Source organism: Hesperophylax consimilis, chromosome 8 (assembly GCF_061612785.1).
Source record: "Hesperophylax consimilis isolate HC1 chromosome 8, BYU_Hcon_1.0, whole genome shotgun sequence".
In the NCBI taxonomy this organism is placed as follows: Eukaryota; Metazoa; Arthropoda; class Insecta; order Trichoptera; family Limnephilidae; genus Hesperophylax; species Hesperophylax consimilis.
Window position 1 is genome coordinate 29,483,570 of NC_142843.1, and position 20,033 is coordinate 29,503,602.

General features: G+C 33.0%; 1 protein-coding gene across 3 annotated transcripts in view; it reads right to left on the reverse strand.

Moving 5' to 3' along the window:
• Positions 1 to 20,033, reverse strand: part of E(bx) (nucleosome-remodeling factor subunit NURF301 E(bx)) — a 49,174-nt gene that overhangs the window by 9,465 nt on the left and 19,676 nt on the right. For all 3 annotated transcript variants that reach the window (XM_089634087.1, XM_089634088.1, XM_089634085.1), the window contains 3 exons: positions 17,708 to 17,963; positions 16,714 to 17,035; positions 67 to 331 (listed from right to left, as the gene is read on the reverse strand). In XM_089634087.1, the coding sequence (XP_089490213.1) occupies positions 67 to 331; positions 16,714 to 17,035; positions 17,708 to 17,963 (843 nt within the window). The remainder of the gene's footprint in view (positions 1 to 66; positions 332 to 16,713; positions 17,036 to 17,707; positions 17,964 to 20,033) is intronic.

Consider the following 20,033-nt stretch of genomic DNA (forward strand, 5'->3'; position numbering starts at 1 on the left):
ATATAAGGTTTTCCCACATAATTTAGCGAGTAGACGTGTACATTCATTTAACAACTGAAATGGTACCTGTATCTCTATGCCCAGCTCCTTCTCCAATAGGCCACGTTTCTTGATGATGTCCTTCTTGAGCATCTCCTTGTGGCGATAGAGTAGCAGCTGCAGCTTGGAGTGGTGTGCGGTGCGGCGCCGCTCTTCCCCGGGGCCCCCGGGCGGTGAGGGCGAGGGGGCCCGGGCAGGAGGGGAGGGAGAGGGCGGCCGCACCGCCGCGGGCCGCGAACGGGAGCGACTAAGAGGCGGCGGCGCCGGTTTGGGCTCTTCCACGTATTCATGCCTGTGGTAAAGAGTTCAGTTAAAACTTCATGTCTTAAGAGTGGGTTATAAGGCAGAATTGTGATTTGCTGGAAAGAGGCCCTCTAAAACGGCTTAATACTACCTTTCGTATGTCATTCTCAGGCTTCATATTTTTTGTTACCAAATAATGAACTATTATTTTAAAATCTGCTTATTTTTTTGTAATTGATGTAGGCATTTGACCATAAAACATAAAAAACATTGATACACCATACAACCCACTTTTAAAACTTCGATCTATGATTATCTCATTAATAATGATTTTACACAATATTTTTAATTTAAAATATGTATATAATACACACATCTGTAGAAGTACGGCTACTTGTTATTATTATGATATCTGTGGATATTATTGTGCATTGAAAAACACCTAACTTTTAAACAGCATATTCAAGATATTAAAGATAAAATCACCCCCTTAATTAGCGTATTCAGCCGGATATCATATCTGTTACCAAGTAAAATTTAAAAAGGTGTATATTATAGCCTCGTACACTCACATTTAAACTACTTGGTTGAAATCTGGGGAAATACATGTGAAACATATATAAATGAACTACAGGTAACACAAAACAAAGTAATCAAAAAGCTATTTCACTTCAAACCTAGAACATCAACAAAAAATTATATATTGAAACAAAACTATTAAAATTAAAAAAATTATATGAATATAATACATGTCTCCTTATTTACAAAATAAATAATAAACTCATACATACAAATACAGAACTCATTAAAACGTCCCAAGTACACACACACTTTACACGGCAACACGATAAAATACATTTAAACACCATATATAATTGCCTCCCAGACGAAATTAAAAATGAAAAAAGTATAGGTACATTTAAAAAAAATTGTTCAGTTTTATGCTCAATCAACAAAACAATGAAAGTGAATAATATCGGTGTGTAATATATTTATTTTAAAATCTGCTTATTTTTTTGTAATTGATGTAGGCATTTGACCATAAAACATAAAAAACATTGATACACCATACAACCCACTTTTAAAACTTCGATCTATGATTATCTCATTAATAATGATTTTACACAATATTTTTAATTTAAAATATGTATATAATACACACATCTGTAGAAGTACGGCTACTTGTTATTATTATGATATCTGTGGATATTATTGTGCATTGAAAAACACCTAACTTTTAAACAGCATATTCAAGATATTAAAGATAAAATCACCCCCTTAATTAGCGTATTCAGCCGGATATCATATCTGTTACCAAGTAAAATTTAAAAAGGTGTATATTATAGCCTCGTACACTCACATTTAAACTACTTGGTTGAAATCTGGGGAAATACATGTGAAACATATATAAATGAACTACAGGTAACACAAAACAAAGTAATCAAAAAGCTATTTCACTTCAAACCTAGAACATCAACAAAAAATTATATATTGAAACAAAACTATTAAAATTAAAAAAATTATATGAATATAATACATGTCTCCTTATTTACAAAATAAATAATAAACTCATACATACAAATACAGAACTCATTAAAACGTCCCAAGTACACACACACTTTACACGGCAACACGATAAAATACATTTAAACACCATATATAATTGCCTCCCAGACGAAATTAAAAATGAAAAAAGTATAGGTACATTTAAAAAAAATTGTTCAGTTTTATGCTCAATCAACAAAACAATGAAAGTGAATAATATCGGTGTGTACAGGAAAAAGCTATGGAAGGTGTTGTCCAAGTATGGAGTGAATACGAATCTGATTCAGGCAATTGCGTCTCTGTATGAGGGAAGCGTTGCATGTGTTAGGGTAAACGGTGGTTTTACGGGGTGGTTTGATATCACAAAAGGTGTTAAACAAGGCTGCGTAATGTCACCGTGGTTATTCAATCTATACATGGATAATTGTATGCAAGAATTGAAAGAGGTGGGATTGGGCGCGAATTTGAATAATTTGAAAGTATGTTGCCTGTTGTATGCTGATGATGCGGTGCTGATTGCTAATAGTATAGATGATCTACAGTCTCTCGTGTCTAGGATGAACGAAGTATGCATGAAGAATGAGTTAATGATGAATGTAAGTAAGTCTAAAGTAATGGTGTTTGAAAGAGAGAGTACGAAAACAGTGTGCAATATAATTGTGAATGGGGAATACTTGGAGCAGGTGGATGAGTTTGTGTATTTAGGAAGTATGTTTACGAGAGATGGGAAGGCTGACAGAGATATCGAAAGAAGGGTAAATGCAGGTAATTCCGTTAATGGAGGACTAAACGCCGTAGGCGCTAACAAAAAATTGTCCAAAGAAGCGAAGTTAGCAGTCCACAACGGAGTGCTGGTACCTACCTTGATGTATGGAAGTGAGGCATGGAACTGGCAAAGAAAGGATGAAAGTAGATTAAATGCTGTTGAAATGAGATCCCTGAGGCGTATGTGTGGTAAAACCATGTTTGATCGTGTGAGGAATGTGGAGATCCGCAAAGAGTGCAAGGCTGATGTAAGCGTAATGAGTAAGATTAAGAAAGGGACGCTTAGATGGTTTGGGCATGTAGAGCGAATGAGCGAAGATAGGAGTGTAAGGAGGATATATGATGCAAATGTGAATGGTAGCAGAAGTCGGGGACGCCCGAGGAAGACATGGCACGATCAAGTGAATCAGATACTCGAGTCGGGCCATGTCAAGAGTCAGAATAATAGAAGAGTATGTATGAGACGATGTATGAATGTGAATGAGGCAAGGAGTGTGTGCCAAGACCGAGTTGTTTGGCGGTCCGTCCTCTCTGCCTACCCCTGCGGGGAAACGGCGTGATGGTTAGTTAGTTAGTTAGTTAGTTAATATATTTATGTGTAATATATATGTTATTTCTAGTTAAATAAGTGAAAATGTAATTTTCTTTTATCTAGAATAAAAAATAAAATAAAAAATAAATACTTCATCTTGCACCAAATTTTCAACACATTTCACAGTTTTTTACTTATTCCGGGAGAGGAGCCCCTGTTGACAGTGATGAAACTACATGCTCCGTGTTTGACGGCGTATATATTTTGAAAATGCCATCAAAATGTTTCATTAATAGGTCTAAAAGTAGAATACTGACTCACTTGAAGCATTTCAGTAATCTAAGGAAGCTACAAAAACAGTAAGCACTCACAAATTCTCTTTTTTCATGTAAATTTGTCGCATTGTATTTTTTCAACTGTCATATTCTTTGAAAAGCATAAAATACATCATTCAATGTGCGTTCCTGTTCCGAACAGATAGCACGAACGTCATGATTGTTGACTGGCACGCTCTTTTTGCAAGTGTGTGTGAGAATTCACTGTCTTTACGCGTGACTTTTTCATATGGCGTTTTGGTAATAAAACCAAAAATTACCATCTCATGCCGGATCATTGTTGGTTTTGTAAAATCGGCCGTTTTAAGTGATAACAAGTCAAGTTTTTCTTACACGGTAAAGGGTATTAATATAAGGAGTAAACAAGTTTATTACAGTTTTTTTTTTTTTTTTATCTTTAGATTAAACAGACAAAAAAAAAACTTTTTAAGGAAATTAACAATAATATCGACTTTCTGCGTATAAACACGTAACCATTCACACATTGTCAAATCAAAGATATTCTAACTATGTGTTGTGTTGTAAAGTTCCAAAATAATATAACATAAAATAATATAACATAAAATAATATAACATAAAATAATAAAACATATACACGCAACACAAAAAAAATATAAAACACGCAACACGCACAAACACATAAATCATTATAAATGCCGATTTACATTCTCTTTTAATATTTTTCTTTTAGTGTGATAATTATATTTTAATTTTTAATCTTTATTTTTAGTTTAAATTTATCGTTATTTTAATGTTGTTTTTCTTTTTTTTTAAATGTATAAATTCTTATATTATAAAATGGGGGCCTCAGCACGGGTAAACAACCCAGTGAGGCCAACATTACTGAATTAAAATATGAAATATTGTAAAATAATGTATCAACAATAAAAAAAAAAAAATAATAATATTATTTTTCTCTTTGTGGATCAATACATGATTTATCCATGGCAGCCGGAAAAAATAGTCCAAACAAGGTATGCTTCAAGTAACAAATGAATTTGAGTGCGTTGGAGTCACGGGAGGGGGGACTTTTTCATCTTAATTTCTTAATATATATTCTTATATATATATATATATATCCCGCTACATTTGTTGCGTCCGACCCCTAAAAACTCCATAGCATTGCAGCGTCCACCGACTTACAGCGTCCGATATACGGACGCTACAATGTTTTGACCTCAAAATTGGCCAGAACGATGCTTACCCCATGTAGAATCGTATGGCAAAAATTTTTGTGGAAGCAAAAAATGTCTCAGAATGTCTGGAAACGAATATTGAACGTTTGACATTTTGCCGACAGGTTCGCTACACGATGTATATATCGAGCAGTGTATGTTTTTATTCATTTCTACGATCTTGCCGCGTCCACGAAGTAATATAATTTTCGATACATAACGACGATCATGCTGCGTCTACGCATTACATCGTTAGTATTGCGTCCTCAAGACCGATTACGAGTAGATATTATTTTATATACATAACGACGGTCGTGCTGCGTCCACGCATTACGTCGATAGTACTGCGTCCCCGTAGCCGCTCATGAGAATATACTATTTTTAACTCATAATGACAATCATGATGCTTCCATGCATCACGTCGATAGTATTGCGTCCCAGTGAACGATCACGAGTAGATATTATTTTGAATATACAACGACGGTTATGCTGCATCCACGCATTACTTTGATAGTATTGCGTCCCCCTGGCCGATCACGTTGAAATATTATTATGAATACATAACGACGGTCTTGCTGCGTCTACGCATTACGTCGATAGTACTGCGTCCTCGTGGCCATTCGGAGTACATTGTTAAATATTATTTGAGCGTTTGGTTGAGTAAATCATCAGATTTGGCAACATTTGGTTAATTTACAACGATGCCGCTTGATACTCAGAACTAAGAATCGTCTTGCGTGGTTTTTAATGCATAACGACGATTTTGCTGCGTCCACGCATTACTTCGATAGTACTGCGTCCCCATGGCCATTCACGAATACATTTTTATAAATTATTTGAGCGTTTGGTTGAGTAAATCATCAGATTTGGCAACGTTGGGTTAATTTACAACGATGCCGCTTGACACTAAGAACTAAGAAGCATCCTGCGTAGTTTTTAATGCATAACGACGATCGTGATGCGTTTACGCATTACGTTGGTAGTATTGCGTCCGTTGTTGTTTTTTTTTAAAGAAAAAGCGTTTTTTTTGGGAGCGAAACCCGGTCGGCACAAAGTATAAAAAATAAAAGTGGTTTTTACAAAGTTATTGTTTTATTTTAAATTAAATATTGTTGTCAATTAAACAAACAATTTATAAGTTCCCGAATATTATCTGAATATAAAATAAATCTTATAGAATAAAATAAAAACCTCAAGATATGAATTGAAATCTAGCAAGAATATCGTAACACAAATTGTGAGGATTATTATTAATATATTTATAGAATTATAACTATATATTTTATCACACCTTCATAAATGCAATGAAAACTTTAACTTAAATGAAATCAACAAAAAATCAAAATATAGAAGAATACGTATGTGAAACATACAGCGAATGCACTAAAATCTAGAACAATATAATAAATCTACTAACAATCTTGCACTTAAACATAAGGAGTATAATTTGAAACATGGACGAACTTCTGGTATACCTATGTATTTAACATTATGTCCACAACCAGATTTTTTAATACTATCCGAGGCACACTCGCATGCAATACATAAAAATATACCAAGTATTCCAAAATACAAACAATATGTCACAAATTATCACAAAAATAAAAGTAGTGGAATTGTAGTCTATGCTAAAGAAAAATTTACTGATATCAATGTTAACGAAATACCAATATGTAACGCAAACTGTTTGTCAATTAATGAATCTAAATAATTAGCCAATTAATATAATCGCATGTATCGAATACATAGCTCTATTATACCCTTATAGTCCAGTAGGTACCCAAGCGATTCCTTCAGAAACTTAATCAGGGTGCTTAGGCTGTGAACATCTTGGAATAATTATCGATAATAACATCAAATGGAAAAGTCAAATAAACTCCACAGTAGACAGAATGAGAAAACTCATCTTTGTGTTTTTTAGACTTAGAAATACTGTATCATTAAAATACTTAAAGGTATTTATTTTGCACTTGCACATTCTACACTATTACAATATGAAATCGTGGTTTGCGGGGGGGGGGTGCGTATAAATCATACCTACGTCCACTCGTGACAGTTCAAAAAATATTAATAAAAATCATATTTAAAAAAACCATATAACTATCCAACAATAAATGTTTTCCAAGGTTTTCCGGTTCCCCTTCTCACAAAAATTTATGACAAAAATACTCGTACATTAAGAACTTCAATTACATAAAGATTTATTTGATAAAAATAATATTCCATAATTAATTTTAAGCTAAATAATTATTTATATTGGAGGACTAACCGTACCACTTGTTCGAACTACAACAGCAAAACATCATTATTTATTTAACGGTATAAAATTATTCAATAAATTACTCCTGGATATATCTGAGGAAAATTATGACAGTTACAAAAAAAACAATTTAAAATTCTCTAATACCACCTAATAAATTTTCTTATTGTTTTAAATTATTTATTTATTTATTTTATTTCAGGGAAATCAACAGTTTACAATGTGGTTCATTTATACACGTGTAACTGAGAAACCAATTGCAGATTTCCGCAATATTCTATTCTATTATGTATGTAAAAATTTAAAAACTTTACTTACAAGAACTAAAAAATATTAAATTTATCGAAGAAAGCAAACACTTAGTGGCTTGACATTATACAAAATGAAACAAATACTTTGTTTTAAACCACTTTATTTTAATTTATATTTCGTCGACCGGTTTGGATTGAACCCAAATATTGTATAAAATAAATATAAAGTGGTTTAAAACATAGTATTGTTTCATTTTGTAAAAAATATAACGTTATTCAAGAGGGAGATTATTATAACATGAGATTATTTTAACTGGAGATTATTATAACAGGAGATTATTAAAACAGAAGATTATTATAACGTAATACTACATAATATATGTCATTACATAATATAATAACATTTTATGCAGTTTGGTACACGTTTAATACATTTTTAATATAGTTTTTATATTTATTTTGGTTAAATTGAAGATAGAATCAGAGAGAATGTTATTATACATATGTTGAACATATTCTTCTAAGACAAGCATTTTTATTTTACTAGATTACATGAGCGTGTGTGCCGTGTAGGTACTTTCAAATCAATTCTGCTTAATAAACTCCACATATTATGTTTCTGCTTATCATTCCTTGGTATTATTTATAACTAACCTGTTTTTATTACTTTTATTGTATTTTCTTGTAAGGCTATTAATAGTTTTTGTAATAATATTTGCAATATAAATATGTAAAAATATATTGTTGTCCTCTCCTAAGCACAAGCATCTTACTTATCAGAAAAGTGATTTAAATATTATTTAATATTATGTTGTAAATATTGTAACACTAAAGATGTTAAGAAATAAAAATAAAAAAATATTTTTATTTTGAACTTAATGGTATTAATATGTTTAACTCATTAATTAAAATATTGCAATTTGAGGTTGAACTAATTAAGTTAAATATAAAAACAGATATTATTATATTGAATACGTAACGACAGAAGTTCTGCGTCGATGGTATTGTATCCTCGTGACCAATCACGAGTAGATATTATTTTGTATACATAACGACGGCCGTGCTGCGTCCACGCATTTCGTCGATAGTATTGCGTCCCCATGGCCGTTGGCGAATTTGTACATTTTTATGTATTGTTTGAGTCCTTGGTGAAGCAAAACGCCAGATTTGGCAACATTCAGTTCATTTACAACGTTGCCACTTAGCACTCAGAACTAAAAAGCGCCTTGCGCGGGTGGACATTTTTGTAAGATGGTTTACAGTGGACGGTAAATTGATATCCCGACCTAAAAATGTCCAACCGCCCTCTGCAATGGAGCGAACTGGCGCGTTATGAAATGATACATTTTTACTAAGGATATCGTTGTAAAAAAAATTGTCGCACGCCTGCGCCCAGTAGGTACGTTTGTATACAAGGTGCAACAAGATATTCATTCAAACTTCTCACTATCAATAGACAGTTTGTTGTCAGGTCTGGTGTGTTTCTGGATATCAAAAAAATAAAACATAAATATATATACATATATTTTTTATATACCGCACAAGAGTCTCAACCGCTCCCGTCTGGAACAGCGAGACTGTGGCATCTCCAATCTGAGTACTAGGGTGAAGGTATTGGGGAGGGGAAGAAGATGAGGAAGAGAAATGTAGAAAAGTACCTGACTATTTATATCTGGTCACCAAACACGGCAAAAGCTTGGAAATAACGTTTCCATTCGGAATGGTGGTCACACACCAGGGCGATACTGAGAGTATATTTCACTCTGGAACGTGCTGCAAACACACTTTATATTATGTTTAATGTATTAATTGTGAAATAACACAAACAAATAAAAATTTATTTGCGCACGCCAGGTTTGACAGTCAGATTACGGGCTTCGGGTTGCGAGTCGAGAGTCTTATCTCTCAACCACAGATGCTGTAATTAATTAATTAATTCACTATGAACGTGAAAACTTCACTAGAAAAGTAAGAAATATTTTGTGTTGTTTATTTATTTGTTAATTTATTTATTACACCTAATAGACGTTTACATTCTAGTTTAATAGTTGAGTATCGCAGTTATTATAAATTCTTCAAAATTAAAACAATAGACAAAACAAAATAGAATGAAAAAAAATAAAATGTTACAACAAATGCGTATAATAAAATAAGATACATTGGTAAAAATGATAAGAAGTCTCACATAAGTAGATATTCAAAATAAAGAAAAGATTACAAAAATTATAGATGTCTATTTGTCTCGATATATAAAAGAATTAAAATAAACAATATTTATATTGATTATTTTTAAGGTGAAATATATCTCCCATATCAGAATAAGTCATGTAATCCTAAGGGGTTTAATAATATAAGGGGCATAACAACGGCCTAAATTTACCTTTTGAAACTCTCAAAACAAATCCAAGAGTCTTAAGGGCCTTATATACGGAAGACGTAAAAATTAAATCGACCTTCAAAACGCCATGTAACAAACAAATAATATACACTCGGACGCAAGAATATATTATTCAGTATGGACGTGAAACCTTTATTAGAATAGTCAGCAATATACGGCAGACGTAACAAATAAATTAGAGTGAACGGACGTGTAACCTATATTAAAAGGAACCTTCAATATACAAAAAATATACACCCGGACGTGAGTATGTACGTGACGCTAGAAATGTATGAAAGTGTAATAAACATCAAAACCTGCATTATTATGAATATTAAAAAAATATGATACTAGCGATTATCGTGAGTAAAACATAGTGCAATATTCACAAAAACAATCTAAAAAAAAGAACTAGAAGTGCTGGACGCCCAAAGACGGATTTACGCACGGACGCAATAAATGTTGTGGGACCTATATATATATATATATATATATATATAGTCTTATATATATTCAACCCTCATTGCCCATGGAGACTCCCGTACTTATGCCAGAATTAGAAACAGTCACCTGTCTCCCAATATGACAGTACAGAAAATAGAATGCACTAACCACTTAATTCGAAACTACAGCAATCAAATTGAAAAAATTACAAAAGATACCGGCTTTCCTTTGGAGTTTAGAAAAATTATTTCAACCAACAAACTTCATCTTAGGAAGACGGTAGTTGGAGCTGCAAATTACAGGACGCAATCAAATAGTGCTTTGAACCAAAAAATTATCAATTTGAGGTAAGATTTATTAAATGGACCCAAAAATGTTTTCGGTGAACGTAAAGATTGTTTACCATACTTCTGCAAATTTAAACTTGATCCGAATAAAATATTAGACTACAATCACGTTCCACAGTTACACAGCAATATTATATTTTCAAAAATTATGGATGCGAATTATCGCCTTGTCAGTAATGCCCGAAGTCTAGTATATTGTATAGACAGTAATATTGTTGAGAGTTCCAATGGAGTTATTGCTAAATTTATTGGTGGAAAAATAATTCAAATTAGTCATATATGGGTCTTCGTGCAGCTGCAGTAGTTTCTTTCAATTCTAAGCGACCTTATTATTCTTTACATAAGCAGATTTTCAACAGGAGCCCTAGTCATTTTTTTAAACGGTTAGAACAGAAAAGAACAAAAAGAAGAATGGCTTCTAAAACAAATGATAACAGATCTTTACGAAAAAAAACAAGGGAGACATTTACTTTCAAAATCAGGAGCACCTACCTGATAACCATTATGGCGAATTGTGCGAAAAAACGGATATAGAACAAAATGCATATGAATATGCTAAAGCAGAATTCTTAAAGCTACTTAATATTTCACAAAGTGAAAAGAAGGCAGTCGAAAGACGAACTGTATTACAGTCTGATAGCAGGAAGTGGCTGGAACGCAGAAGAAACATGTTAACAGCTTCTTTAGTTGGTAATATCTGTAAACGAAGTCAATCCATTAGTTATGCTAATTTAGTCAAAACAATATTATACAGACGCTCTCCAGAAAATATAAAATCTATTCAATGTGGTAGGGACCATGAGCAAGTGTCAAAAAGGCAACTTTTCATTCAAGAAAATATTGTCGTTGATGACTGTTGGTTATTTATTGATGATATTTTCCCATTCTCCCACCCCAGATGGTTCGGTAAATGACAGTACAATATTAGAAATTAAATGTCCGATTTCTGCTAGTGGGATGCTATTTGAAGAAGCAATAGCAAAAAAAAATAACATTCTGGAAGCAAGATAAAAAATAAAACATTTTTTACAAATACAAATCACAACTGGTATTACCAAGTACAGGGTCAACTTCACATTTCCAATAATTGTATGTATTTTTGTCGTCTGGTTGGGTGAAGCAATTCCATTAAAAATAGAATTAATAAAACAAGACAACAAATTTTGGGGAGAAAAAATGGAAAGCAGATTAAGGCGAAATAGGTAGACTTGACCTGAAATTTGGCATTTTTGAGGCCAGTTTTAGACGTATGGACACTTTTCTAGAAAAAAACACAAATTGATTTTGAAAGATAGTTATTTTATCTAATAAAGTAAGATGTTAAATTTTGAAAAATAATATTATTTTCATATCATAATAAAGTGTTACCGTTGGACGTTGCGCAGATTTGTTGCATTTTCAAAGGTGAATTTGTATTATACAACAAATATTTCAAATCATATAATAATACAGTATAAACAATCAATAAATTATCTATCATAAGTATGTAAAAGAATTTTGTTTTTATTTCAAATAAAATTACTAATAAATAAATCCGAACACGCGTTTTGTGACGAAAATCCCTCAATTTGACTATTTATTTATGGTCTTACAAATTGGTACAGTTTAGATTTTTTTACAAAAATAATTTACCAAGACATTATTGAAACATTAGAAATAATTTATGACCAAAAAATATAATCTTAAAGTATATAATAGTAATTAATTTCGATTCGCGTTTGTGCATTTTTATTAACTCGGCAGAAGACAAAATTTTGTCATTCTCCGCCGCGACCGGGCGGCAAGCGGATGTGTAGTCCACACCGGTCTAGTTAATAACATTATAAAGAAATTTCTCGCTTAAAAATGGGGAGGAAAATATCCTTGGAACAAAAGTTTTATTAGAAAACACAAATTACGAAATCAAAAACGTATGTGGGAAATATATTTTCAAAAAAAACAAAGGTTAGTGAAATTTAATTATCCGTGTACATTGTACGTACTTATATGCTACAGGGTCGTTCAAAAGAATCAGTCAGAATAAGCACATATAACATTTGGCGATAATTTTTTGTTGTTTAATTTCCAGGGAAAGGAATGAACTATGGACTATCAGGAGTTTATGTCTGTCATCGATGTTTCATGTATAAATGTTAAAACTTATGCCAAAGTTCACGTACTTTGGCAACTGTTTGTGATTGGTGGTCAAAAAGTGCCACGAACCAAATGAATTTTGATTCGTGATGTGCGATTCAAATCATTTTAATATTCATAATTTCTATTGTATTGTCCAATTCACTATTACATTGGTATAATTCAACATATTTAATATTTTTTGTGTTACTTTTTGTCAGTTTCATAATGCATATTGTGAATTGAGTTTCTTGTTTTAGGAAAAAAGACGAGGTTAGTTTTGACATACTAACCTATGATTTTTCAATCGAAATTTACCTGGTGAATTTAATAACATTTCGAAAATTAGACGAGTCAGGTCGCTCCGTTAACCATGAAAACAAATACATGAAAGCGATACAATATTATGCAATCGCATAACTAGATATAGTCGCATTAATTCGTAGAATGCGTAACTCCCAAATGTAAAATTTTACAGGAGGCACAAAAAACCTCGTAGTGAAAAAAAATGAAAGACGGCTTATTCTTTTTATTTATGTTTCGAACATATAATATATTTGGAAATTTATTTTCAATCATTAAACTTTTGTAAGTTAAGGCTTTCTATTTCAAATCGGAGTTAGGAAGTTTACGTAAAAACCGAGAATGGAGATACGCATTTTACAAAAGATACATACTTTTCTGCGAACAGTTTTATGAACAACCTAGCGGAAAATTTGGGAGATAGGAATTTTACATTTACAAAATAAAACACAACAATGTATGTGTATGTCGAGGCAGTCTATTTAGATGGATTTTAATGATTTTAATGATGCGGAAGGTTATCGTTAAAGGAGTGGTAATCCTTTTCTAATGTCTGTTTTAAGTCTTGTAAATGCTGGTACTTTTCCTTCCTTAAGGGATTAAATCTGACTCTCAAGTGAAATCTTCAAACTCTGGAGATCATTACAGATTCGGTGACGGTTTTGTGCTGGGTGAGATCTACACTGACCGGGAGTAGTCGTGTCAGAGATGATCGTTAAGTGACGCTTGGAGTTGATGAAGGAGATTGTAGAAGAATTTGATCTGACATTGTCGATCACCCTTGTTGTCTTGTAGAAATAAAACTGATATACTTACTAGGGTTTGCAAGACCCGGGCAAAGAGTAGTCATGACAGGAAACGTTGTGTAAGAGACTCCTCAGAGTGTGAAGATAGGTGGGAGAGACTTGAAAGTGGAACTGGTGAGCAAACATGTGCTTTAAGCGTAGAAACTCTTCATGCTCAGCATCACTTTGGAGTAAAGTGAACGCTTCATCTTGCCCGGCTGGTCGATCCCGAGGCGAGAAGAAAGGACGTCGATAGATGCGTGCGTTCCTGCGTACAATGCAGGACAATTGACCCTCCACCATCATCCCATGAAGCGGGTAATCTTAATGTTGTGACAACCTGGAGTCGCTTGGCAGTTGATGTTACTCATTTCGGTAGGAAATGTTTACTCATATTTATCGATTGCGGTCTAAGTAGATTTGCCGTGAGGCGGGAAATCGAGTCAGATAATGCAGCTTCGATTATCAGACATTTGGAAGAAGTGTTTCGGGAAAGAGGCCCGCCCAAAGTAGTTCTCATGGACAATGGTACTGCATTTTGTTCCTACAGTGTTACAGATAAGTGTAAGAGATGGAATGTTCGTCAAAGATTTTGCGCGGCATACCGACTAGCTGGAAACGGTATAGTTGAACGACATCATCAAACAATAAAGAGAACTGCAGCCAGAAGTGGAAGCGATCCCCTGCAGTTCAAATAAAAATTTCATAACCCGAAATTGGCTTTAAATGAAAGGTAGATTCATTCACAAGTTATACCGTTTATACCACAAGTTTCCAAACACCAGGTAAAACAAATTTTCTTTGTATCGGAAATGTTCCTCAAATGCGATTCGTAAAGCCAAAAGCCTTTCAAATCTAACTAGATTTGACAACAGCATGAATGATGAAACATTTATAAAAAAAATGTCAAATTAAATACTTTACCAAAATAGTAGGTTCTGCAAATAAGTCATACCTTTTTACTAAGTTGTTTGTTTTACTTAATATTTACGATTTCCGATTGCGTATGTTCATTGCTATGCGACATGATGAATGCACATTTGACGTTGTATTTTCACAAGTTGATTTACAATTACAGTAGAACCCCGTTAATTCGAACCCCGATAATTCGAAAAAACGCGTAATTCGAAATTTTCGCAAAAAAAATTTCCGCTGAAAAAATTTTTCATACAAAATTTTTTTTAATTCGAAATTCGTTAATTCGTAATTCGAAATTTATTTTTGTCCGCGCACGAAAATTTGTTCGTGTAATTCGAAAAAATTTGATTTTTGCGAAAACAAATCAAAATATTTCGTAAATCTGAATCTAAAAGTCAGCCGTGGCGGTAAAACGCCGAAAAATGTATTTTTACGTGGTTATACATCGTCCTAATTAGTATTATTATTTTGTAAATCTGAATCGATTTACACTGGAATGTCGTATTTTTTCAAATTTATTTCGAATATCTGAGTTTAAAGGGCCGAGAAAATACATTTTACGAGGATATATGTCGTAGTTTTACGAGTTTACGCCAAATATCTGCATTTAAAGGGTCGGCCGCGACGAAACTTGGCCTCGTAATTTCGATTTACGCGTAAATATATCGTATTTTTACTAACTTTACTTCGAATATCCGCTTTGAAAAAATACGGCGCGACGGAAATCGGCCGAAAAATTTCGATCCATGCCGAAATATGACATATTTTTACGAATTTACTTCAAATATCTGAACTTAAAAGGCCGGCCGCGACGAAAAACTGCTGACAAAATTCGATTTACGCGGAAATATATCATATTTTTACGAATTTATTTCGAATATCTGAATTTGAAGAGCCGGCCGCGACGGAATACGACCGCGAATTCTCGTTTTACGCGGAAATATATCGTATTTTTATGAATTCAAATTCAGATATTTGAAATAAAGGGCCGGCCGCGACGGAAAATTACCGCGAAATCTCGATTTACGCAGAAATATATCGAATTTTTACGAATATCTAAATTTAAAAGGTAGGCCGCGACCGAAATCGGCAGCAAAATCTCGATTTTCGCGTAAATATATAGCATTTTTACGAATTTATTGCGAATATCTGAATTTACAGGGCCGGCCGCTACGGTAATCGACCGCGAAAATAAAGAAATAATTGGTATTAATACGAATTTACAACTAAAATACCACCCGGATTTGAAGAGGCGGCCGAGAAAATCGATTTTCGTCGTTTTTTTTTTTTTTTTTTTCATAAAATTTCGAATTACGTGGGAATTCGTTAATTCGAAATTTGATTTTTGATGTCCGCTGGATTTCGAATTAACGAGGTTCTACTGTAATGCCATCTAGTTACAAAAAAATCAAGACATTTTGACAGTTGAGGAAATTCGCTGGCATATACCAACCACTTAATTATTGATGATTGCTTCTACATTTATTCCATATTTTATACAAGTTGGATGTCTTGATGTAGAACGTCTTAGAATTCATTCCAAAGACAATTTCCATGGCATAATTAAAATTATAATTCAATTAGTAAAATCCATAAGTAGAGCTTTTTACAAATTGAGTTATAAATGCCAACTTTTTTTTAAACACATAACATTAAAAAAATCGTATAAAATAGGAACTGTTTGGAAATTTATATATATTTTTGGGTGACCGGTTATCTCATCAAAATGACAATTCAACACACCTACAAAAAGTGATATAAAGTCATGAAAAGTGATGAAATAAAAACTAGGTTAAATAGGTTACGTCGGTAACTATTAAACCTAGTTTTTATTTCATCACTTTTAATGACTATATCACTTTTCAAAGGTGTGTTGAATTTTCATTTTGATGAAATACCATAGAACCATGTTTTTGGCTGGGATATCTGAATTTTCGATGGAATATTAGAATTCTTAATACTTTAAACTAAAGCTGTCCATTGTCCTATAACTTTTTTGTTTTAGAAGATCCCAAAGCGTACCTCAAAAAACGGCTTAAAAAATAAACAGTTTTTTGTTTCTCATATAAAGTTACCAAAATAAACCATGTAATTGACTAATTAAAGTGGCAATCAGCATTTTGGAGATATTTTCTTCATTAGTCTGTTAAATTTTTTAGTGTACAGAAAGTGAACTCTTTACAAAATAATATGTAGTTTGTTTAATAAAGTAAGGAAGTGTTAGTTATGAAATCATCCAATTACTAATGTTTTCCTCAGTTACATACTTAATGAAGTCATACCTGTCTAAATGATGAGAGGATCTCTGTCGCTTCTTGGGCGAGGTCTCTATCCACTCCTCATCATCATGCCTCGGCACGGGTCGACGTCTGGGCGGGTGAGGGGAGTGCACGGGAGGCGAGGGGGCCCGAACAGGGGTGGGCCGGGTGGAGGGGGCGGGGTGGTGCGGGGGCGGAGGCAGGGGAGATGGGACACGCCCCGGGATACTGCTCCCCACCACTCCCCCCTCAGGCTTCATCTGGCGCTCCTGATAACGCTGCAGTTGGAGGAGTTTTTCTTCTATCTCAGGGTTCAGATTCTCTTGCTTTAGAGCATTTTTAATTGCTGTTGAAAAAAAAAACATTTTTAAGGTGTCAGTATAAGAGCTAATAAATATTTTTTTATCAAAATACTAAATCATGCTAGTAAAATGTAATAAATCAGGAAATAATAATGTCTGTGACACCATCTACTTTAATTTCTACAGTAATCGGACAATTAAGAACAGTGACAGTTCACCCTGCCCCAAAAACACTAAGCGTTGGCTAATAAGCGACGAATCAATGTATCTCTGAACATTATTATTGATGTATTCCTGAACATCTCAACGTACCTGCCTAAATAATTTGTATATAGGTAGGTACTTTGATATATATTATTTTGTGATATTGTTTATTGTATAATTTTGTGTCATACATGTATTAAAAATTAAAAATGTTTTATATATATTATTTGTAGAACCTACAGACAAGCCGTCATGTGTGACAGCTTTGTGGGACTGCATATACCTGTATCTTTAAAAATTTATAATAAATAAAAAAAAAAAATAAAATAAAATAAAATAAACTTTTGAAAAGTGACAAAGTCGACCATGTTGAAACTGTAAAGCCATCGTGAGCTTGCGGTGGTAAATTGTATTTGAACCAGCGCAGTTGAGAAAAGTGGAAGAAGAACAGAATCGGTAAGTCGGCATCCCGGAATTCCATTCAACATAAACAATGTGCAATGTTTACTTACTTTGCTGTATGTAGTCTGGAGTGATGACAAACTTGTTGGGAGAGCCGAGAGGAATATTGGGTTCAGCGTTGTTGAGAGATTCTGCATTGGTGGCTTCCTTGATTTGGGGTTTGCTCTGCGGTGTCTCTACCGGCTTAGGCTTGTGGATGATATGGGCCGGGGGCTCTGAGTTGTCCTGCCCATTGACCAAGGTCAGTTGACGGACTGCCCTTAATTTCTGAGGGGTGGAAGCCTGAACATTCTTCACTTCTGCTTCCTACAAGAGATATTAAATAGACTTAATGTAATGAACACTTAAAACATATTCCACAACTAATTCAATAGACCCTTTCGCGTACCACTACCACTTTGTTCCAACTAAACTCACTAAAAACATCTCAACTTTTCGATCTGTTTCCTTTATGAATGATGTTGACTTGTATGCAAAATATAGCATAAACATCTGGTAAAAGTAACAAAACTCACCATAATTAAACTGTTAGGGTTGTCGGGCCTTTACTCCTAGTTATACCATTTTTAATGTTCAGAAAATAAATTAAAAAAGACTTGAATAAATAAGGTCTGCCTCCAAATTGTTAAATAAAAAGGTCTAGTTTATAAATTAGATACCTATGGGAACTACAAGATAAGGGTACCTTTATAAATGAATAAAAATATATAAAATCATACATGATACAAAACTGTTAGAAATGAAATACACAATATTGGAGGAAAATGATTGAATGCCAGTTGTCTGTGTGTTGTATTGTGCAAAGAAAACAGAAAAGCACAAAAAAAAACAAAAACCAAAGAGAGTAAAGTAAAATAAAATAAAGGTTTTTGCAATGAAACGCCATTGTGTATTGTTAATAAAAATTGTTTATTGTTCTTACAAAATTATAAATGCAAATCGGAAGTTGTTGAATACACAGGACAAATCTTTTAATGGTATTGCATTCATAAGTCAAGTAAATGGAAAAACAATTTTGTTAGATTTAACAATACTACTATGGCTTATTCTGAGCACAACACAAGCACGGCAGATATTTATATTTCCCATCATTTCCAATGAATACAACCCATGCTATGATTATGTACTACTTAAGTACATATCCATTAATAAGAGTGTTACTGTGTATGATCATCATTATTCAAGAGACATTACATCTTTTACTGGATTAAATATTCTTATCTAATGATTAGTAGTTTCTAAGGTTATTTCTCATTGTATATAAAATGGTGATGGGGATACGCCATGTGTTTTGCAAGGAAATATCTTCAAAATACATGGTGTATCATGGATTCTTAAAACTTATTACAAAACAGACAATTTAAAAATATTGGGTACACAAAAATAAAACATTGACAGATAGAGATGGTTAAACCCAATAGAAAAACAAATAAAATATATTCATAGTGAAATTGGTTGAAGTGACTGCAAAATACAAAATAAGAAATTTTGAGAAGCATGAGTAAAATGTTACATCGCCTACACCAAATCTTCTCAAATTATTGAACAATGCAATACTCGGCAATTGCAACCTCTAAACAATAATGTCTACAGAGCATTTTTGATTCATTTCAATAATAAATTAAGAACAAATTAAACATTGCATATTAATCAATTTATTTTATTTTTAAATGTTAAAAATTCTGTTCATTTTAGACATCAACAAATTTAATACAAAGCTGCATAGTAATGCATTTTTTCTTAATAATTTTGGTCTAATAAATAACTTTAAAAATGTAGTTTTTATATAACTATCACATAAAATAAATGGAATAATGTTCAGAGTAGAAACAGCTGCCGTGTTTCAAATTGGTCTAAAGATCAATGACTAATTTTGGACTAAATTATACTTAGTTGCATCAATAGTAACACAACACATACTGTGAAAAGTTTCAGCTGTTGAATTTTTTTATTTATTTAAATAGAAAATATAAAAACATTCACTATTATTAAAACACTGACAGCATGATGCCAAAAATGATGAATGACAGAGGCTTGCTAAATAATACTTTGTTTGATACAAATAATCAGGAATGATGTGCAAGACAAATTCTTTGGAGCAAAAAAATAGAGTTAGAAAAGCATTAGTGCATCAAGTCTGCCTTGAACCATTTCTTCATAATGTATATAAAATAAGACACAATAATTCACATCCTCGGTTACAAAACAGGGAAGTACTTATAAAATAATTTGGTTAATGTTGACATAATATTACCCAAACTCAGCATAGGAACATAATATGGACCTTGGAAAGGAAATATGCCATTTATCCTATCCAGTGTCCATATATAATGGACCTTGGAAAGGAAATATGCCATTTATCCTATCCAGTGTCCA